This window comes from Protomyctophum bolini (genome assembly GCF_963924005.1).
Source record: "Protomyctophum bolini genome assembly, chromosome: 5".
Classification (NCBI taxonomy): domain Eukaryota; kingdom Metazoa; phylum Chordata; class Actinopteri; order Myctophiformes; family Myctophidae; genus Protomyctophum; species Protomyctophum bolini.
The window spans coordinates 36661310-36684302 of NC_137866.1; the positions used below are offsets into that span (position 1 = coordinate 36661310).

Here is a 22993-nt window from a genome sequence, read left to right on the forward strand (position 1 = left end):
ATTTAATAAGGCACAACAGTTTGTTTGGAAACAAGCTGTACAATATGTGGGTGCAATCCTCAGCTCCAATAGTGTTGGGGAAATAGGCTTTGGGCGTTGGGTGGGTTAGGGGGACCTCTTTCCTTCAATTATTGCTGCAGTCACCAACCATAATTTATCTTTTATATGCCGGCATTGATTTGCTGCTGGCTTTAGAGGCAGATCAATTTCCAGTAAATCCAGAGGCTTACAAATTCAACCACACTATTGTTGATTCTATCTAATGCAGAAGCTATGATGTTTGATAATTTCCAACACATATAATGTGTTGGAAATTCATCAAGATTCATCATTTGATCATCCGATCCAGATACATACGCAGATCTGCTCGTTTTGCCAGATGCAGTGTTTAGCACATCAGTGCTTTTCAAGCATCTGTGATCACCCCCTATGCACAACAATGTTGTATACAAAGTACAAACCACTTTGGACTGGTTGTGTGCAAAGATCAGCACTGCCTCTAGGGACCACTTCCAGGACTTCTAGATTCTAGTTTATTTCATCCAGCTCATCCAGCAACAACTACTGTACAAGATGTCAGGTGGACTGATAGGCAGAAGTATTAAGAGACTCATCACTGCTGCTGCCTGCTGGTCACTTTTTGGTGAAGCTCTGTGCTCTAAATGTAAACGAGAGTTAAAACTCAACAAGTGTACATCAGATGATTCTGCAGTGGACGGGTGGTGTAAGATACTAGGATGTGTGCTGTATGTTTGTTTGGATGGTTGCCAGAAGGAGGGGTCTAGCAGGAAGGAGGGGGGAGAGTAAAGAAGTTAATACAGGCGTCTTGACGTAGGGGTACTGCGGGTCGATCTGATGGAGCTACCACCGCCACCGGTGCTGTAGCCAGAACTGCCTGACATGGTCATCCCGCCACCGTAGCCGAAAGCACCCGACATGGACATTCCACTACCACCACCCACTCCACCACCTGGGGATGAGATGCGACGGCGTCACAGCAATAATTGCTGTTACTATCTAGTATCTAGGACGTAACAACCTACTATTACCCTGCCCGCAGCAATGCGTGACAGGGTTTTGTAATCACACTTTGTGAACAAAATAACTTAAGAACAGATGTGCATATTTTCATTTTAACTTGGTGTTAACTATCAATAGCCTGCCCGGAAGGGATGAATAACTTTTGCATTGATAAAGGTCATAATGCAGGTCAGGTTAATATCAGATTTTCAGATTTTTATGTGACTTTCAGTAGGCTGCCCCAAAGTGACTTTTAACTTTTGGGTCAAATAGCTCATTTGATTTGTATGTCTCATTATGTCTCAGGAATGGAGAGCTGTGGAACAAGGGGTGTTGGCGAGGGTAGAGTTTGCACCCCATGGTTCTGTAACGTCCACAGACTGATAAGGTGTAGTTGCGTACTTACCACCCCCACCACTCTGGATGTGGATGGTTGCATTTCCACCCCCAGAAGAAATTCTGTTGAGAGATGTGAACATTAGTCATAATATATATGTATCCTTTTAATCTATTTTACCTTTGGCATTGACTGCCTGAGTTTGTTCCCTCTCGACAAACCTAAACCTACCTATCCTCCTCTCCTTCCAGAAGTTTCTTGTAGGTAGCGATCTCAATGTCCAGGGCCAGCTTGACGTTCATCAGCTCCTGGTACTCGCGCACCTGGCGGGCCATGTCCTGCTTGGCTCTCTGCAGAGCCTCGTCCAGGTCCTTGATGCGGCCCTTAGCATCCGCCACAGTCATTTCACCACGCTCCTCAGACTCTGCGTTCTGGCCCTCTAGGTTGGCACGCTGGAATGTTGAAAAGAAAGTGGTATGCATGATAAGAATGATGATAAGATGGACTTGTCCGACTCCTAGCTAAAGTCCTAGTTTATCATGTTGCAAAGTTCCATGAATTGCTGTGGTGGGTCTGAAGGTAGTCTACCTGTCTCTTGACAGTCTCAATCTCATTATGGAGGCGAGAGATCATGCGGTTGAGTTCAGCGATCTCAGACTTGGTGTTGCGAAGGTCCTCTCCATGCTGGTTGGCTGAGCTCTTCATCAGCTGGAACTGGAAGAAGAAAACACATTTTTACTGATATTCCTGACTCATTCCACTCTGCGTTACACCTTCCTCATCAGTTTATTGTTAAATCTCTACCTTTTGCTGATACCACGTCTCGGCCTCAGCACGACTGCTGTTGGCGATGGTCTCGTACTGAGCACGTACTTCAGCCACAATAGCGTCCATGTCCAAGCTGCGGCTGTTGTCCATCGACACAACAACTGAGGTCTCCTTGATCTGTCCCTGGAGCTCAATCAGTTCCTGGAAAAAAAAGATTAGCATAGTGATTGACTGACCTTTTTTTTCTGCAAAAAATGCATACACAAATCTTATTTCCATTTTATGGTCCTGACTATAGAATGACGTAGTGGAAAAGATAACTGAACTGGTTCTGTAAATAGCTTTGATGTTTTTGTGCTCTCCAGTGCCATTAAATATTACTTTTTTTAACGCTTATTATTAGGTCTGTTGAATCGAATAACCATGTTCAGAAAGCAAGAGCACAGAGTGAAGCCTCACCGCCTCATATGCACTCCTGAGGAAGTTGATCTCATCCTGAAGACCGTCGACCTTGGTCTCCAGCTCAATCTTGTTCATATAAACACAGTCCACATCCTGGAAGAAGAGCGCAGATTGTTTAATTGGTGGCTCCATTGTATAGCTTTGGTATTCTCTGTTTGGGATGAACATTGCTCACCTTCTTTAGTAGTACGAATTCGTTTTCCGTAGCAGCGCGCTTGTTGATTTCATCCTCATATCTGAAAAAGCGGGCGAAAACCAGATGGCAAGCATCCAGATTTTAAATTGAAACCATATAGGAAGTGACAGTTCACATGACTGGTTTTTCTATTTACCCCATGATTTCTCCCCTGCTAGCTGCAGAAGCAATAATTATCTATTCAAGCGAATGGGTTTTTAATCTGACTTTACACTTGATTTTATTACAGTCGCTGGTTTACAGTCGACTGCGTTTAAGAGTCGACCAATGGGGCTCGCTTTGTCCATATTCTTTTTACAGTCTATGGGACACTAAAGCTTTTCAAGTGGGCCCTGATAGAGAAAAGTTTGGGAACCACTGTTCTGGATAATTTGAGCTGATTTCTTTTATCTTAACTTACTTGTTCTTGAAGTCCTCCACTAATCCCTGCATGTTCTTCAGCTCTGACTCCAGCTTGACCTTCTCGTTGCCCAGCCCGTCCAGCTGTCTGCGCAGGTTGGTGATGTAAGCCTCGAACATAGCGTCAATGTTTGAGTGCGGGGTGGTCTCGTCCTGCATGAAGCTCCATTTGGTCTCCAGCATCTTGTTCTGCTGCTCCAGGAAGCGCACCTGTATGCAGGAAATTATGTCATAAATAATAATAAATATATGTTGTACTCATAGGGTAGTGTTTAGGAAATTATGGTATGAGAATTTGCTCAGATTTCAGAGCGCCCTGGTTTTGACATCATACTGATGTGGCGTACGCCGGCACTCCCAAAAGCCAATTTTAATATTGGATACAATGCTTACTAAGGTAATGGGTTTGTGTTTTGTGTTTAGCATTTCATATTTTCCGTTCCACGAATGGCTATGAATGCCACTTGATGTAACATAGGCAGACCACATCAGAAACATAGACCTCTACGGAGGCCTCCCGTGGGACACCGGCAAAGCCAGAGAGAGAAGGATGAGGCTGTCAGGGCACTGTGTCGGGCACCCGAAAATGGTAGCAAGTAAGCTGACTCAGCGTGAGCCAACCCAAGGTGCAGCTAGAAGGGGAAAGAGGCTCACCACGTACAGTACACTCATGATGACACACTGCGGTATGACACTGCAAAGCTGAAGTCCCTGATGCTAGACAGGAGGGAGTGGAAAGCTGCCATACAGCAGTCCTGAGTTGGTGTTGAACTAGGGCTAGGCTACACTCGTCCCACGGCCTTTCCCATACTGCCACGCTTGGGCCACGTGTCTAAGAATGGACCCCTTTGGGTCTAGGGCCTGCCAGTGGGGCTTTTAGATACAGTGTCATTATGATGAATTTGCCGACAAAGAGTCACTTAAGACATTGTGGGCATACTACACAGGCGTGTTCATTAATCATAACATCATCCATATTAGCAATGAGGTCAACCTCACCTTTTCTCAACAAGCCAAAGGTGCTCTCGGCTGCTAAATGGATTTGAATGTGACTCTTATAGGAACCTTTAGTGCCATTGGTATAACTAGGTGTTAAGGTTAGTACTTATACTGTGATAAGGTCCCTGAAGTTTATTGTCTATGATGTGGCAAGTACATAATTGTCTCCGTCCGTTCGTCCGTCCGTCCTATCTGTGAACAGCTAATCTCTGCCACTGTTCGTGCGATCATTGTAAAACTGTGCACACACACTCCCTGGATGCCAGAGCAGAACCTCTGCCCTGAATGTTTCACATTGGCCCGTTATAGCGCCACCAGGAGGCCAATTTCACGCAAATCGGTACACAGGATCATGTTCACCTTCATATTTGGCTAAGATTGGCTCCCAAAGTTTGCAGGGGTGGCTCGTTTAAAAAAAAAAGCCTCATCATGAGCGATTTGCATGCACATGCTCACTTGGGCAAAGAAGAAATGCCACCCTACATTATTCAAATCAGCCTCATGGTGGCGATATAACAGGTCAATTTTGACCTATAACTGGACCAATCAGTGTGAAACTGAATTGCAGAACTTCCTTAGGGATTGTGCGTGCTAAATGCCTCAAATCATGAATGCAGCGAATCCACTCAGCAGTCTAATGACTGAATTCTGAACATTGCAGGCCTACAGTACAGTCAATAACCTACCTGGCCTAACGGAGACCTGTTCTCTGTGGAGCACTTTTTCCTAATTTAGAATATATTGATGGGTTATCAAGGTAACATTAGTTCGAAACTATGGTTTGAGGATGCCATAACTATGTTGAAGGCAAAAAAGAAAAAAAAGAAGCTGAATTGCTAATAATAAAACCAGTAACCAGTGACCAGTGTCTTGGATGGTGACAAAACATGTTTGCTGACCTCTCTCCCAGGACCTTGGGCTGGGAAGTTGCTGCAGTTTTTTCTGCACTATGTTAACATGAATACAATGTGTCATTCTTTGCTGGTGGGACCCACTTTGGTGGCAGCACCATCAGAATCAGCTTGTGAGTCCCTGCTGCCGTGGCAACAGATGCAAACCCGATCTCCTCCTTCCTTCTCCTCGCAAAGAGCGAGCCAGCAGTCACTGGATACGTCAGGGATAGAGTTACCTACTCTCTCACTCGGCACAAAGCTAGCTTCCAAGGGGCCTATTACACTCACAGGGAACTACTGAAGCACTTATCTGCTTTCAGCTGGTAACATAGTGACCAGCTGTCTGACACAATGAGTTCAAGTAAGGCTTTACTGTACTGTATTTATTTAGGCACATTCCACTCTGCAGATCCTTGCAGTCTGGACGCACACGATTGTCAGAAAACCGGCAGAAAACGCTGCTAAAAATCAGAAAAACGCAGCAGTGTGCAGGGACATGTATGTATTTGTTTCGTTCTGCTCCAGTGCTTGGGCTGTGTAGGATATCAGGTTTAAGATCAGATGTGTTATTATTTAATGAGCCCATGCCCACATTTGAAACTATTCATGCATGATCTTTAAATTAGATGGTAATTCAGTTTTCATTTATGTCTCTTCAAGAGGCAACATAAAACAGCTTTTATATTTGTTTTTGCACAAAGGAGGCATCTCAGAAAGGGAGCAGACAGGTGCACTGACCTTGTCAATGAAGGAGGCAAATCTGTTGTTGAGGGACTTGATCTGGTCCTTCTCCAGGGTCCGGACAGACTGGATGGCGGGGTCAATCTTGACGTGCATGGGGGAAAGCAGGCTGTGGTTCACAGTGACAGGTTGGATGGGGGCGACCACGGAGCCACCGAAGCTTCCCATCATTCCCATCATACCTCCTCCACCCATGGCGCTTCCGTTGCCGTAGCTGTATGTCGAGCCTCCGCTGAAGCCGCCGCCACCAAAGCCGCCACTCGTGCTCCGCCGGGTGCTCATGGTGGACATTCGGCTGCGGCCACCAAAGCCAGGTGCAGCGGAGAAGCTGGAGAAGCTCTTCTTCTGGCCACCACCATTAAATCCACCGCTGCTGCTCAGAGGGTTATATGAGGTTCTGACACTCATGGCTGGTTCTGTTTCCTCTGAGGTTCTGAGGAGAAGAAAATGAAGGAAGGAGAGAGACAGACCGGTGTGCTCACTGAGAGAAAAGTCTAGTCCCTTCTGATTACTGTCTCCCTGTCCACTGAGGGCTTTTTATCTGGCTCTTGAAGAGGAGGTGCTGGTATCCTCCTCCCAGCCCCCTACCCCTTCTCCTCCCTCCATCTACCTGGCCCCGCCTCCACCCCGGCAGGCTGGCTTGCAGGTACAGAGGCAGGTCATTTTCAATGTTGTGTCGTGTGTGCAGAGCTGTCCCAGACGACCTGACGGGTCAGGATGGCTCATAATGTAGCAAAAAATACACCATCAGTTCAACTTCTGGTGGAAATCTACCATGGACTGTCTGTCTGTCTGTGTGTGTCTGTGTGGAATATACACAATGATTAGTCTTTAGGGTGGTTGTGTTCCATTTGATATCCTTCTCCTATCACAGCAACTCACAAATCTTGCTGCTGTGTTTGCACATTGTTGTACTTCGCCCAGCAGATATGGGAGTTTTATTTGTCATTGGTCATGTTTTCAAAATCTCCGTGTGTGGTTGTAATCTGTGGGAAGTATGTGTCTCTGATGTCTTGGTACAATGGACAGATGGTTAGGAAGTGTAGCTCGGTTTCCACTTCATTTAGTGTGCAGTGGGTGCATAGTCTGTCTTCTCTCGGGATACAGGTCTGCCTATGACGGCCTTTCTCGATCGCGAGACTGTGCTCACTGAGTCTGTACCTAGTTAAGATTTTTCTTTGTTTTGGGTCGGTCACGGTGCTCAGGTATTCTGCCACTGTGTATTCTCTGTTTAGGGCCAGATAGCATTCTAGTTTACTCTGCTTTTGTGTTGCTTCTTTCCAATGTGTCAGATAGTTTTCCCTTTGCTGTTTTATAATTTGGTTTAGTCCCACACATGAACACACACACACAGGCAAAATGTGAAATACAGAGTAGAGCAGAGCAGACACTAGCTCTGTTGATGGAACAAACACCTCTCTGTTCTTTCTGTTCAATAGTCCACTCTCCTTACAACTTGGCTAATAGTTGCATTAGCACTCACAGTCACACTCCCTGTCTCATTTGCAAGGAAGTAGTTTGATCATTTGTAGGAAATAATGATTGTCTCATTATAGTAGAAAACGTATGTCCTTGCTTTGTGGAAATGTCTAGAAAGCAGGCCATGCAAACCATGCAAAGGCCATGCAGAGAATACAACTAAAAGGCTTCCTCAAAAGTGTTGCACACGTACTCTACACATGCAGATGCATACAATATGTGTGAAACAAGATTTGAATGTCCTCCACCAAAACCGCTTTGTATCCACAATGATTAAATACAAAAAAGTTATGAATGCATATGACCTTGAACCTTCTCCGTGTCCCCATGACTATAAGCTCGGCACCATGGGAGACCAGGCATTCTACTCCACACCTGTGGAATGCCCTCACTGACCATTTGAGAGCTCCACAATCTACCGATGCTTTTAAAAGTGGACTCAAAACATACCTTTTTAACAAAGCCTTTGCTTAGCCTTTTTTCCCAAGCCTTGCCCTTTTACTCCATGCCTCAATTAGTTTTTAATCTACTTTCCCCAAGAAGGGTCTTGTTGTTGCCGAATGTTTTTTCGTTTGTGTCTTGCCTTTATTATTCTGTTTTTACAATCCTGTAGCACTTTCAGATTTGCAAAAATCACGGCACGTTAACCTATGGAGAATTAAATAATTCACTTGACTTAGAGCACAATGCATGTTTGACTTACTGTACACCGTTTCGTAGCCTAACTTTGAACTTGTGCATTGTTAAACACATGCAGGTACAGTACATTTGAACTAGGTCAGGTGGAAACTAAGTCGCAGGGACTGACATGACATCACACCAGGTTGCTGAATTTGAAACAAGCTCCTGTTTTGATGCCGTGGCTCTGTAGGGGAGAGCCTGTGTGCGTGCTTGAAACTATACTGTACCCATCAGACCGTGTGTGTGTGTGTGTGTGTGTGTGTGTGTGTGTGTGTGTGTGTGTGTGTGTGTGTGTGTGTGTGTGTGTGTGTGTGTGTGTGTGTGTGTGTGTGTGTGTGTGTGTGTGTGTGTGTGTGTGTGTGTGTGTGTGTGTGTGTGTGTGTGTGTGTGTGTGTGTGTGTGTGTGTGTGTGTGTGTGTGTGTGTGTGTGTGTGTGTGTGTACTTGAAAATCTTGAATATCTGTCTGTCTGTGGCCATTTTATGCCCATGTATGGAAATCACTGATGTCTGATAGCCTCCAAGTATCATGATAACGGGTACAATGGCTATTATAGTTTCTATTAGCTTGGTGAGATCAGCTGGGGCAAGGCCACTCAGGAGTCAGGACATATCATTTTGTGAAAGGCAGAAGACCAAAGTGAGGGGGCATATGGCAGAAATGGTCCGCATGAAATTCCTTCCCTGGCACCAACATCAACGTGCAGCAAACAGAGACACTTGCTTTGTAGACAGCCTACTTCAACCTGGCAAGCAATGCATCATCTCCCACCCCTCCTCGTTTTGGGGACATTCAAGTTCAGCTGCCTACGACAGCTACACATCTGACTTTATAAGACACTGTGGGAACAGAGACATGCCCTTTGTGGACAATTTTACTATACTTTCCTTCATCTACAATCACTACGTTCTAGGCTAAAAAGGCTTTTATGTTGTTTGACACGTTATTTTACAGCCATGTGTCTCTAATGTTTATGCCATTTTTGGACCGTTTTTTTCCCCCTATTGCTGCTGTGATTTATACGGATCCCCTGAGTGGCCATGGTGGCCAAGAAAAATAAATGATTTCGTCCGGACAAGATAATATCTCGTCTGGACAAGATAATATTATTGTACAAGATAATATCTCATCCGGCCATCATAATATCTTGTCTGGACGAGATAATATCTTGTCCAGACGAGATAATTAAAAAAATATATAAGTAGGGAGTAGGGACAAGTCACGCTGCGTTGTGAACATAGCAGTTTGGGGAGGGGCTTAGCTATAGGTCAATTGTGTTGTCTATTCTTTTAAATGCTTCAATTCAATGTCATTTAACTATCATTCAGGAAAAGACTTGTAGGTTATAGTAATGTTGTTTTACAGTTGACCATTATGCCTCAGATAATTAACTGCTTTCTCAAACGTCATTCATTACGATATTCATATACACAAAACTTCAACCTGTTTGAACTACTTTTATATTCTAGACAAGTTACGTTTACATGCAACCAAACAATGTAGATGTTCTGTTGTTTTGTTTTTACAAATCATGATATTTGGTGGATCCACTCCGGCTCAGCTTACTCCCTATAGTGTTTGTTCAGCAACAGGGTTCTCCCTGTCTCTCCAGCTCTTTAATAAACAGAAAATAAATTTTGAGGTGGGTTGCAAATTCTCAGCCAATCGGGAGAGAGTACCCATTTATCAGCTTAAATTTTATAGTGACCCAGTTCCACTATAAGTTCCAGTTCCATTCGTCTGCTCGTTCCTTTGTGTCACCACTTCCAATTTCACTTGTTTACCCTGTGTAATATTGTGTGGCTTCTGACTGGATAAAATGATCTATCCTGAGATGAAAATGTATTTTAATTAAAGGGCTGGAGATGGGGAGATTTAACACTTATTTTAGTGAAAAGGCCATGAACGAAGCCATGATTTAACCTTGCAAATTCAGGGATTCAGATCCACTGAGTAGCGGCTGTGTAATAAAACATATTTTTACCCTTAAGTATCCTGAACCTGGGGAACAAGATCAAATGAACTCCCCCTGGTTGAGTACAGGTCTGCATGTCTGCACCGTCACCATGCATCCCTCACTCTGTCTGGATACTTAATAAAGCAAGTATTTGGGAACCAGACCATAATGTCTTTTAACTAGGCCAAGCAAAATGAAAGATGGGAGCCATCCTAGACTATACTGAAGTGAGCAGAGGCTAATGCAATATTCTAGCCTGAACAGTAGATGGCACCAAACATGCTCCCTCGTTCAGGAATCGTTGGGAGCTTCACAGGTATTCGAAAGGCCTTTCCCTAATTTAAAAAAATTGAATTGTATTTATTTCTTACTACACTTCTATTTTATACATCATGTTTTTATTCTCTTGCTGACCAAAGGTCGCAATAAAAAAGGTCTTGTGACATGACTATGACTATAGGTTTCGCCTTGCAGCCGGAAAAAAATAGAGTTCTCAAAAGGCCTGAAAAAATGAAGGCCCGGCCCTACCTGGGCCCTCATCAAGCCCTGTACACTCAAGACACCGCCGCTGCCATCCTTAGATCTCCATATGGAACTGACCTGTTCCTGACATTCCATATGTTGATCTGACCTCATCACACCCTGTACACTCAAGACACGCTCCATATATATGGCCAGTTCTCGCCCTTGGGCGTCTTACTGCTTATGTTGTGTATACAGTATATAGTAGGCTATAGTTGCTTATTTCGCCATTAGACAAACTTTTATCTGAAATTCAAGTCATGGTGCAGTCAATCCACAGTCTGAATCTAAACCAGTATTTCTCAGATCTTTTCATGTTAAAGACCCCCAAATACATACAGTAGCCGTGTCAGGGACCCCCATACAGGATTTGTGTTGTGTTTTCAACGTATGTGTTTGACAGATTTTTATGCTATATTAATTTAGTTGGGTATTCCCTGGAAGCCCCTCAGGAACCCCTGTAAACCGATCTGCAAAGCATCAACATAATGTCCTTGGACGCTGATTCCACCTCTAGACACTCTGAGAGCTGTCTCGCCCAGCGTGGGTGAAATCAGGAAGCGTGCCGTGACACAAATGTTCATACACTGCCCATACACGTTTCAGGCATTATGCTAGATCTCACCTAACCACATTTAAATACATAATATTAGTTACGCAAATTAATTTGTCGCAATTGTCTTAACAATGTCATTGCTCAGTTGAGTGGTATGTTGCACAATATGCATTGCATACAGTAATAGCCTACTGAAAACAGCTAGTAGTCTTTTGGTTCTCCAATTTTAATGTTCAGAACAGGAATAGACGTATTAACATTGTTATGGTGGTCAGCAATATTAATGGCAAGGCAGCAGTTCTGGCTGTCAGACATTGTTTTCTGTTCTGAAAATGGTTTTACCCTTCTGAGTCAACAAAGTGATGCGAGCTGAAATTAATTGTTAAAGTAAGTTGTTGTTTCTGCTGCTATTACTCACAGAAACCATAGTGGCAAAGACTATGTCAATATTAACCAACAGATAACCACATGTTTGATATTGAGGAACACATACCATGAATTTAAGCATGATAGTTTATGTGTGTCATGTTGGACAACAATAATGCATGTTTCTTTATGTCAATGAACTGCTGTTGTACCTATATACTGGCTCATTGGAGCCCCCACTGGCAGGACGTTAATGGCCAGATTAATATCACTGCGTAGTGTGTAGATATTAGTCTGGAACATCGGTCTGGAAGATTTATATCCAAGTGGAGGTTACAAACGGATTAAAACGTCACAGCAAAAAAGTCTCACTTTGAATAGTGTGCTCTAATTGGTCACCGACAACTCTGGGGTGAGTGAAATGTAGTTGTGCCAGGGATAATTATTATTATTTTTTGTGGCAGATTCGTCTGGTTTCCAGGCTAGCAGGACATAGCATGTCCATCCTACTCCTCCCGTTCACCATGAGTGCAGCGGCAAACTGTGTCTAGACTCCTCATGACTCATGGTGAATGCTGGTGATTTTTATTTTAGTTTTTAGTTTACTGCCCTATGTGGAACTTGTTGTTTTGTTTTTTTCCACTGGTTACACAAACAAACATTGCTATTGGAAAACGTTTTTCCCAACCATGAAGCTCTGGACATTATGGTCATTATGGTCACATTTTCTACATTTTACATATTTGTTGTTTTAAATTAATCAAGTGTATTTTTTTATTGAGTTGTTACCGCACCTCTTGTTACCGCATCTCTATTTTGGGCATAGGCCTACTGTAGGCTGAACATTCTGCTGTGGACCCTAGGCTGGGTCAAAAGGCTGAAATGGTACTGAGTTTCAATGATCTGCATAATGGTATGCATTATCTGTGATTCCACTCTGTATCATTTTGTTGACAAATTGTTGTGTGACATTATGATTAGAGAGATTATGATTTGCCTTTCTTAGCGGATAAAACAGCGCAACTATAGGCTAAACATAATAAATCACCAAGTGAAGTGAGGGGCACTGGCACCCACTTTATCGGCCACATGATGTCTTGCGTTGTCATTTAGTGCCCTAACCTAAAAAAATTATTAAAGTCCATAGACTTGTCTGGCCAACGATTTACATCAAAAGTACTCTAAACAAACATTGTAATATCCTCAAAGTCCATGCGTAGACTTGGCTGGCAAAAAAATTATGTCATAAGTTCTCTAAATAAACATTACAAATCCCATAGACGTGGCTGCCATATTATGACGTAATCTTCAAAAGCCATGCATTGGAGGAAATAAAAGGCAGCCAATGGGAGAAAATTAGGGCCTTTATGAAAAGAAATAAAACATTTGTTTTAATTTAGTTAAAATATACTGTATACTGTATAGATTCCACTAAAAGAAGGATGCTATAATGACAGGGTGGAGACAGGTGCGTGGGTGGAAGAATGAGGGAGGAGGAACTATAAGGTTTTCCTTCAGCCGTCACATTTGGGAGTCTCCCTCATATATAAATGATCGACGGTGAGTACCTGAAATAAGCTACACTTTGTTTTGGATCTTTATTGAACAGCTGGCAGGGCATTGCAGGTACAGGAGACATGGGTTCAATTTGAAACATTTTCTTTGACCACTTTATATCTTGTGCTAATTTCTTTTATTTATGTTCTGCTGAAGAAATGTGTCTTTAGAGTGTTTATTTTATTTGTAACACAGTAAAAGAGTGTTAATTTAACTCTGTAATTGTGTTAATGATAAAAATGCATGTTTTGAAAGATACTAAGAAGCTATATGGAACAAGTTAATTTGATGTGTCCAATCTGTAGCCTATGTATTATTATATTATTATTTCAGAATAACATTTTGCAGTGATGAATGGATTTCTGTTCCTGCTGGCTGTTGGTCTGGTTCTTCAGAGCCAAGTCAATGCTGGTGAGTGCTATCTTTGACACTGTATTTTTTATTAGAATTTGTAGGAATCATAATCGCATTGTTTAATTCAAATTGTAATAATGTTATTATTATTATTAATCATAATAATGAATGTGTCTTGTCAATAATAATTAATTATAAATTACAATAAAGACATACTGTAGAACTGACTAAATCAAAATCAAAATCTGAAAATCTGTTTTTGTCCTCAGAACTGATTTTGCCCAGTGGTCTCATCGAAAATGTTGTGAATGAAGCTAAAATCAAAGTGGATAATGATTATGAATACTCCAGGAGAGAGTGAGTATACCAACAACTTGTCGTGAAGGTGAAAGGAATCAGAATAAAACTTGTCACATCACAAGTTTACAGCGGAAAAGAAGTGGGTCAAATGTTTGTTTGTTTGTTTTTTGCAATCTCAATCATTTAGTAGTAGGCAGGAAAAGGGGGCTGGGGGCGAGACTGTGTTGGAGAAGAACATAGGAAAAAAACCGTTTAAGGCTGTGGTTTTCAACCCTTTTCATATCAAGGTGGAGGCCCATTACTCATTTGGCATTTGAGCCACGGACCATGAGATGATGAGATTTAGCCTCTCAGACCCAAAACTTAGAATATTCTTTTGCCCACAATTCCATGCTGTGTTGATGTTGGTACTATAGGAGAGATAACAGGCAAACTTTGATCAAAACAAGAATTCTTGTAAATTAAGTGATACTCTATGCTTAACAATAATTTATCTCTTGAGAGCGTAAAATGAAACCAAATGGACCCACAAGGGTCCATTTGGAGATCTATAAGAGTCCATTTGGTTACCAACATTTCAGCTGGCCTGGGGACCACCTGGACCACCTCAAGGACCACTGGTGGAAACCACTGAGTTAAGAGATATAGCATAAAAAGGAGCAGGCCCCTACGCATACAAGTAAGGTGCAAAAAGTAGACAATGCCCCAAAGCATAACATGATGACCAAGGCCTGAATTCTTCTGTGTTCTTATCTTAAGTCTCTACTCTCATGTCCAACACAGAAGCATAGCCCGCGTCCGGAGGAATGCAGCTAACCATGCAGATGTTGTACGACTGCTGAGGCAGCCTGCTGGAGCGACCCGCACAGCGGTGCGTTCTGCTGACTATATGGACGCTACCATCAAACTGATCCAGAAGAGGTCTCTTACAGCCCGCCACATTCAAAAGAGATCCATCAACACCACAGGTTGGTTTTCCTCTGTAGTTTGCATTTCTCATAAATATCAGACAGAATGTATCGCCCCCACTTCTCGATTATTCAATTAATCAAAAAAGCAATCGATAGAATAATCGCTACGAAGATCATCAATAGTTGTAGCCCTATTGAAAAATACTGTATACTGGTGGTTGACCCTTTGCATCTCTGCCTTAGATCTGATCTCTGAGAAGGACCTGAGACTCATCCGTGACTTGACTGGCTGCTCTGCCAGGGCGCGTCCTCCTCCTTGCAGAACCACTCCCAATGTGAACGGGTTTCGAACACCAACTAATGTCTGCAACAACAGGTGAGGTAGCTATAAGAGGTAGCTAGAAAATCTGGAATCCTTACCTTTGCTGTTATTCAAATATTTTCAACAATGTAGATTCAGAGATAAAAATCTATTTTCTGTCTATTTTCTTCTTGAAAGGAATAACCCACATCTGGGGTCTTCCAATACACCCTTCACCCGCTGGCTCCCTGCGGAGTACCAGGATGGCGTCTCTCTGCCCAAAGGCTGGGATCGTACACGACAAATCAATAGACGCATTCTTCCCATGGTAACTGAATACAACACTGAATGTAGTTACGTTCAGTTAGTTTAGTTTAGTTTACTATAGTGTAGTTTTAGAAGAAATGTAAGAATAAAAAACTGCTGTGGCCATTGTATAGTATTTTCTTTATGGTTAAAAAGAAGTGACAGAGGTGCTCTGGTGGTAAAGTCCCTGCCCACTAGCCATTCAGCTGTGTCGTGCGTCTATGCAAACACAATTGGCCAGGGAGTAGTTCTCCTGGTGGGGCCTCCTTATTGGCAGGTGAGTCAGTAGGATACAACAGCAGTGACAACACAGAAATGTGGGGTGGAATTAATTGGCATAACGACTAAATTACGGCGAAAACGGGGGTAACAATAATTGTATATAACTAGAACTGCACTCTGTCGAGTGCATACTTGCTTGTTGCACACTGACACTACTAGTGCACAAGCAGAGAGCGCAAGTACTTTCGACCGCTACAAACTGTCAAATCTCAGTAATGACTACTTGTGCCTGATACGGCAGTGTTGCCAGATTACATACATGTATACATAGGAGCATTACCTTTAATCCTCCAAACACTAAAACATATCGTCATTACGTCACCATCGAAAACCAATTACACGCTGGCATATTGGGTCCTTTAATCGACATCTTTATTACGTCATCATTGAGAGCTAGTTATACATATACTATGTATATGTAATTTGAAAGTTGATAGCGGTATACTGTGGTTACTTTGCGCCGTATGCACCGTCCCAGCCGTCCCGCCAATTTTGATGAGTATGCACCGTCCCAGCAAATGACGTAATGACTAATTGTGCCTGATACGGCAGTGGTGCCAGATTACATACATGTATACATAGGAGCGTTACATTTAATCCTCCCGACACTAAAACATATCGTCATTACGTCACCACCATCGAAAACCATTGGTTTTATACATATACTGTACATAGTATATGTATAACTAGCTCTCAATGATTACGTAATAAAGATGTGGATTAAAGGACCCAATGCGTGTGTAATTGGTGTAAGTGAGTGTAATTGGTTTTCGATGGTGACGTAATGACTATATGTTTTAGTGTTGGTAAAAGTGTTGGTAAAAGTAATAATCAGTTAGGGTGTTGGCAATGGCTGTCATGCACAGTAAAATCTATAGTGTTCATCTAGTTGGATTTTTACAGTGATTACTTGAACTGATATTGTTCTCTCTACTCAGGTGAGGGAAGTGTCCAACCTTGTATTGCGCACAGCCAATCAAGACGTGGAGGAGGATTCTGTCTACACCCACCTGGTGACCATCTTTGGCCAGTGGCTTGACCACGACCTGACCTTAACCCCTACATCTCCTGTCATCCGTTCATTCAATGACAGCATCGACTGTGACAAGACCTGTGATCACACCGAGCCTTGTTTCCCCATTTCGGTCAGTATACTGTATACAAACTATACATACTCACTTTTGTGCTCACTTTTGAGTAAATTTTCCTCACTCACAGTTACATTATCAGCCAGGATTTAACTGAACACATCCATGCGTTACTGTTTAAGACATTCAGCTATGTTATGTCCAACCGCAGACTTCCTACATCTGATCCATTTCTTCGGAAAGGGAGGTGATGTATGCCATTCCGAACTTCTGATGGGTCGTTGACTCGTTAGTCTGGTTTCTTTTTCTCAGATCTCACACAGTACACCCCCAGATGTCATGGCTCTCCAAACTAGTTCAGAAAGCCAGAATCCGAACCAGAAGTATAATCTGTAAATTAACTGCTGTGCTTCCTTTGGCGACTGACTTCCCCCAGTATACTGTAGATCAATAAAGGTCTTATCTTGTCTCATGGCATCCTAAAACAGATCCCCAGAAGAGATCCCCGCTTTAGTCACTGTACAAAGTGCATCCCGTTTGTCCGTTCTTCCCCAGCCTGTGACGCTGGCAACACAGTCTTCGGCAGAAGGCCTATGCGTCAGCAGATTAACGCCATCACAGCTTTCATCGACGCGGGCATGGTTTATGGCGCAGACGATGCCAAAGCTCACAGTCTCCGCAACCTCACCAGTGACAAGGGCCTGTTAACGGTCAACGACCAGTTTGACGACAACGGACGTGAGCTCATGCTTTTCAGTATGACGGCCACCAACGTGTGTGCCACGCGACAGAGTATGACCAATGTCATCGATGCTCAGGAGGTGCCCTGTTTCAGTGCTGGTGAGTCAAGCTTCCGGGGAATTAAAAACAAAGCTGATTTTATATTCTTCAATGTTCTTTTCATTTTAAGTTTGATCTGTCACAAAACATTCCATTACAGTGTTCGTATAGAATTGTGTACAATAAGATCATCCCGCCTCTCATCACCCCACCCATCCTTGCTTACACTAAATCCTTTTTTATTGCCCCCTCAACTCCACCCTCCCCTGCCTACCACAAGCTCATGTTGTAATCATAACATGAGCATTAACTGAAACGTCTGCAATGCAAAGCCAGTCTACATCTATAAAACAAAAACTGTTTAACTGCAATATATAAATAAAATAAAAAAGGTCAGCCACCATTGTTTAAATCACAACCTTCCCTCGCTGTCTCATAGGTGATGGTCGTGCCAATGAACACATTGCACTGTTGGCCCTGCACTCACTGATGTTGCGTGAGCACAACCGTCTAGCACGGGCTCTGGCCAACCTCAATCCTCACTGGGATGGAGAAAGACTTTACCAGGAATCTCGTAAGATCATGGGAGGATACCATCAGGTAAGGGAACAGACCACGGCATACACCAGTGGGCTGGGGCCTACCGTCAGAATATTGCAAGTGGGCCCCAAGGTTGGGATACCACTGGCATACACTAACAAAAACAATGATCCCATTATTGATGAAGTGATATTTCAATACGTGAAACTCTCTCCAACCAGGTCATCACATATAGGGACTACTTGTTACACATTGTTGGTCCACATTTTTTCAATAAGAGACTCTCTACCTACCCTGGCTATGACGAAAACGTGGACCCAAGCATCGCCAACATATTTGCGACAGCCGCCTACCGCTTCGGCCACCTGATTGTTCAGCCCTACATGTTCCGTCTCGATGAGCAATACCAGGAGCATCCTGATTTCCCCAGCCTACTGCTGCACAAAGCATTTTTCACACCATGGAGAGTTGTCTTTGAAGGTATGACTGACTAGGGCTGGCCAATTACACAAAATGTCCATTCCATGCCCATGTCCGACATTATTACTAGCTTAAAATGTTTTAGGTGCATAATTGGATGTGAAACTGATAGTGTTGCTGTCGGGCAGAAACATATCTCCATATTTCAGCTTTGTATGTTTTCTTTGAGAAAAAAGATAATAGAAAATAGACAAAAAATAGACAATCTACAGTACAAGCTCACAGTGCATTACATTGTTACACATTGTGAGCTTGTAGATTTGCCTTTTTTGAGTGTGTGTTTTATAAACATTTAACCAATGAAAAATATTAAAAAGAACTAAATAACTACATTGAATCCCAGAACTCAATACGATGTATTTTTTGGTAACTCAACACTGCTTTTGGTTCACCATAGGTGGTGTAGACCCAATTCTGAGGGGACTGGTGGGTCGCAAGGCCAAACTGAACACACAGGACCATATGCTGCATGACGAGATGAGGGAACGACTCTTTGAATTCTCCTCTCGCTTGGCATCTGACCTGGCCTCTCTCAACCTACAGAGAGGCAGAGACCATGGACTTCCTGGTACAGCCTTCTTTTTCACTACTGTCTACCTTCCACGTCATGTACAGAATAATAGCACAGGCGTAGTGGACACGAACATGCAGGCACGCATTGCTGCACTATTGATTATTTTCTTTAGAGCACCGAAGTCCTGACGTCACTGTCAGTAAAATTGCCCTATGGGGATTTCAATGCAAATAAAAAAATACATGAACCTGTGTACTGGCGCCCTCTACTGAAAGTGATGTCAGACTTCGGTGCTCTATTACTTTTACAGATTAATCGAATAATCGTGAAACACATTTTCTTTTTTTTTGTCAACGGCATGTGCACAAATATAGAAAATACCAGATTTATAAGATTACAACGCATTGCATCCTAAGCTTGTAACGTTCACATGCCCAAAAAAGAAATTCATTATTCATTCATCATTAAGTGCATTAAATTATATATATTTTTGTATAATCGATTAATTGAACTGTTGCACACCGGACATACACACACATTTGCACGTGCGTGTATGTACACAGAGCCACTCCGTATCGGGTTTGTTTATGGTTAGGGCTGAGTCATAATGACGTGACTGTCTGGCCGAGGCCTGCTGGACAGCCAATTTTAATATAGGATAGAAAGTATTTTCACAAATGCTGCAATTCCTCAATGTTTGCTCTCTCTCTCTCTCTCTGTCTCTCTCTCTCTGCAGGCTACAACAAATGGCGCAAGTATTGTGGTTTATCACAGCCCCAAAATTTGAGAGAACTGACTGAAGTACTGAATAACTACGAGTTGGCCAGAAAACTTATGTTCCTCTATGGCACTCCTGACAACATTGATGTGTGGCTTGGTGGAGTGTCCGAGCCCTTCGTACCTGGTGGCAGAACGGGGCCCTTGTTTGCCTGCATCATCTCCAAACAGTTCCAGATCATTCGTCAAGGAGACAGGTAAACAGTATCTGAAATTACATTGATAGCAGACATGAAATACAGGTTTACTCAGTGGTTCCAAAACAATGGCTTGGGAATCTCAGGACCTTTTTATTTTTCTTCTTCTATCAATTACTGACACTGTGAACGTGATGTCTTATACTGGAGATTTTTGTTTTTATCCCATTCTTGAGGCAATACTCCAAAATTTGACTAGGTAATTGAAGTTAATAGGAGACCTAAATCAATAGGAAGGCTCATCAGTGATGTTTTGGAGTTTATATTATTATTTTATATAGTTTTATTTTGGTCTCCTACTGCAGCGGTCAATGGTCATTGAATTATTGGCTCAAGTAGTAGATCGGCTAATTGCATTATTAAATAGGGATTGAGTGGTTAATTCATAATGTATTTTTATACGTTTGGGTCCCAAGGAGAACCACAGTTACATTTTCGTTCCTGAACTGAAAAGTTTGGTAACCTCTGGTTTTCAGACATCACCTCTAGCCACATTGGTACATTCACATGGGTTTAAAAGGTTCATGACATTTCAGACATTGGTGGGAGAACCCAGGAGTTTTCACTGAAAACCAGAGAAAGTCCCTGCGGAATACATCCCTCACTCGCATTATCTGTGACAACACCGGCATCACAGAGGTTCCTGACAAACCCTTCCTGTACCGCCCCAGAGGGTCGGCCGGTTACACCAAGTGTGCAGACATACCTGCCTTCGACCTCAGTCCATGGAAGGAAGGTATAGTGAATGAGTTTCCTAATGCACAAATACATTTTTTTTTTAACTGAAGATGATAAATGCTAATAGTTTTCTTCTGATTTCTCACTGATTTCTCTGTGAATCAAGGTCCTAACGGCTTCGCTGGGGGTGTGTAAGGTCCTTACACATGTTGCAAGGGGGTCCCCTGGCTAAACCAATCATAGTAGCTTTTTCTGTGCAATAACTTCCTCAAAGCAGGCACACCTACCACCTTCAGGAAAGTCTTCTACAATGTTACAATGTGCAGGACATCTACTCACTGTATGACACCGAGAACAGGTATCATCTGTGTGATACGGGACGTTTGAGATGTATATTAATTTGATTACCATTGTACTGTCTACAAGAATACTGGTAATCTGGACCTTAAGTTTAAAGGAGATGTGGTGGTGCACTCCTTCACCACCCAGGAGCAGAGCTATATGTTTCACTCTCTTACAGCTAAACAGGCAATGGCTTAACAGCTGACAGCTACTTCTCTGGTCATTCAGATGTGTTGAAAGTGACCCAAATGAACCTGTAAAAGTTAATGTGGGTTATTTTCTGACACTGAATTGTTCATATCATCACACAGTCTCTCTCATTCAATGGTTACCATTGTTTTTGTTATTGCTGTTTATTCTTGCACTGATTTAACTCTTACTCTTGTATGAGTCATGTTATAAAAAAGTGTTTGCGGCTTGCGGCCTCTTAATTTGCATTAAATGCTGAGTAATTAAATTAATTATTCCTCCATTATTAATCCATTATAATAATTCCTTAGGGACGGTAGTGGCTCAGGGGTAGAGTGACCGGATAGAAACCGCAAGGTTCCCAGTTTGAACCTTAGAGTATATATGAATAGAGAAGACACCCGAGTTCTCCTTCCATCCACTTGCATTAAGTTGCTCAAAAGCGCATGAGGCGATTTCACTCCTCCTTCCGTGTAGGAACAGAGTGCATTCTGGGATGGATTTGCCTCAAACACATGAACGCGCTGCCGTTGACTATCATTGTGCCGTTTGTGCGCGTTCACGTATGAAACATTCGTTCACGTGTCATGGCCTCAAACACATGAACGTGCGCAATGATAGTCAACGGACCAGCACTGGCTCGAGCTGCAATGACAAATTCGGCCACTATGTCCATTTCGCCTCAGGGTTTCCTCCGGGTGCCTTCTCTATTCATATATACTCTAAGGTTTGAACCCATGCAGCTCCCATGCAGTTAGTGTCGAAGTGTCCTTGAGCAAGACTCTGAACCCCTACATAATTGCTCCCGATGTGCAGGTTGGTGCCTTGCATGGTTTCCTCCGGCATCGGTGTATGAATGTGCAAATGGGTGAATGTAATGCACAATCTCTGTAAAGCGCCATGGATAAAGGCTCTATACTGTATAAATGCACTGTAGTAATTTCTGCATTGTTGAGTGTTTTTGGATTTATTGATTGATTGATTGAATACTTTATGTAAACAGGATGAGGTACAGACTCAGTCAGACAAGGATAACACAACAAAGTTCTTGTTTCCATTGTGGTTCATTGTGGTCCTTTATCTTCTCTTTTTAAAGCTTACAGTTGGCAAATTAATGGAAAATATGTTATCTCTACATATACTATGGTAACTATGCTATTGGATGTACCGGTATTTATTTCTGAAACTGGAATGAATAATTGCTTTCATTTATGACCACACATGTAAATACAACAATTTATATTGTCATAGTTTTTTGAAGCTTTCATAATCGATAATAATGGTGTGTGGGTATGAGTTAGGGCTTCGACCAATTTGTGTAAATGTAAGCATCAGTAATGAGAAAACACTAATCATCATCTGTTGTAAGATTATCTTTTTCGTTAAACCACAGGCCAGCAGATGGTGCTGGCATACACCTTTTAGGAAGTGGCAGCAAACAAGACCTGTAATAGAATATTGTGCATTGGAATTAAATGTTTTATATTTTATATTATATTATGTGAATATTGTTGCTGTCAGGAGGAAACCACCTGTTGTATCTATTTTTCCTTTCTAAAGCTATTTTGAATATTAAAAGGGCTGGCACTATAAGCTGAGGCTTCTGCCAAACACTCCCTTTTGGTCAAAAAAGAAAACCCTGAATACATTGTATAAGGTGTGTGTATTTTAAATGACCAATAAAAAATAAAAAACTCAATGTTTGAGGTTTTTGAGCTTTTTTGCATAAATCAGTGCTATTGAACACCCTTTACATCTGTGTGTTGTTTCGAAAATATTGAACCAATGAAAAGTAGTAAAAAGTGCTTCGGACAAAACCACTCCATTCATCAGACCCTCAAACTGTCTGCTAAGCTAAAGCAACTAACATCACCACCTCTCCCCGTCTCATGGAAGTAATTGACAATATATAAAGTCACAACACCGACTTTGATGAGGCACTATTGCTTTGGCTAAGGTTTTCTTCATTTCCTGAACATTTTCTATTTTTCATTTCCTGAAAAATGAACATTTTGGAGTTAG

The 22993-nt window shown here is 42.3% G+C and overlaps 2 protein-coding genes across 4 annotated transcripts; one reads left to right on the forward strand and one right to left on the reverse strand.

The window, feature by feature from the left end:
- Nucleotides 1-1584: 1584 nt before the first annotated feature.
- On the reverse strand, nt 1585-6272 carry LOC308315239 (keratin, type II cytoskeletal 8-like; the record flags this gene model as incomplete). The annotated part of the gene is made up of 7 exons (XM_080763114.1): nt 5813-6272; nt 3184-3392; nt 2763-2823; nt 2585-2680; nt 2162-2326; nt 1946-2071; nt 1585-1809 (listed from the first exon to the last, which is right to left on the reverse strand). The coding sequence occupies exons 1-7, from the start codon at nt 6221-6223 to the stop codon at nt 1585-1587; spliced, it is 1293 nt and encodes a 430-aa protein (XP_080619240.1). The 5' UTR covers nt 6224-6272.
- Nucleotides 6273-12946: 6674 nt separating this feature from the next.
- Nucleotides 12947-22404, forward strand: LOC308315249 (eosinophil peroxidase-like). Of its 3 annotated transcripts, XR_013964009.1 has the most exons (15): nt 12947-13001; nt 13266-13343; nt 13556-13643; nt 14370-14554; nt 14741-14873; nt 14997-15126; nt 16325-16531; nt 16963-17314; nt 17694-17854; nt 18016-18274; nt 18672-18842; nt 19525-19762; nt 20299-20498; nt 20607-21290; nt 21699-22404. XR_013964009.1 is itself a non-coding variant. In XM_080763126.1 (14 exons), the coding sequence occupies exons 2-14, from the start codon at nt 13283-13285 to the stop codon at nt 20633-20635; spliced, it is 2214 nt and encodes a 737-aa protein (XP_080619252.1). In that variant the 5' UTR covers nt 12947-13001; nt 13266-13282; the 3' UTR covers nt 20636-22404. The 3 variants fall into 3 exon arrangements, 1 of the variants encoding a protein (XP_080619252.1); XM_080763126.1 differs by having other exon boundaries at nt 20607-22404; XR_013964010.1 differs by lacking the exons at nt 12947-13001; nt 13266-13343 and having other exon boundaries at nt 13601-13725.
- The last annotated feature ends 589 nt before the right edge of the window (nt 22405-22993 follow it).

Coding starts and splice junctions, on each gene's coding strand:
- LOC308315249 (XM_080763126.1), top strand. CDS start 13,283: ATGAATGGATTTCTGTTCCTGCTGGCTGTTGGTCTGGTTCTTCAGAGC. Junction 16,532..16,962: donor AGCCTTGTTTCCCCATTTCG/GTCAGTATACTG, acceptor ATCCTAAAACAG/ATCCCCAGAAGAGATCCCCG. Junction 18,843..19,524: donor CAGAGACCATGGACTTCCTG/GTACAGCCTTCT, acceptor CTCTCTCTGCAG/GCTACAACAAATGGCGCAAG.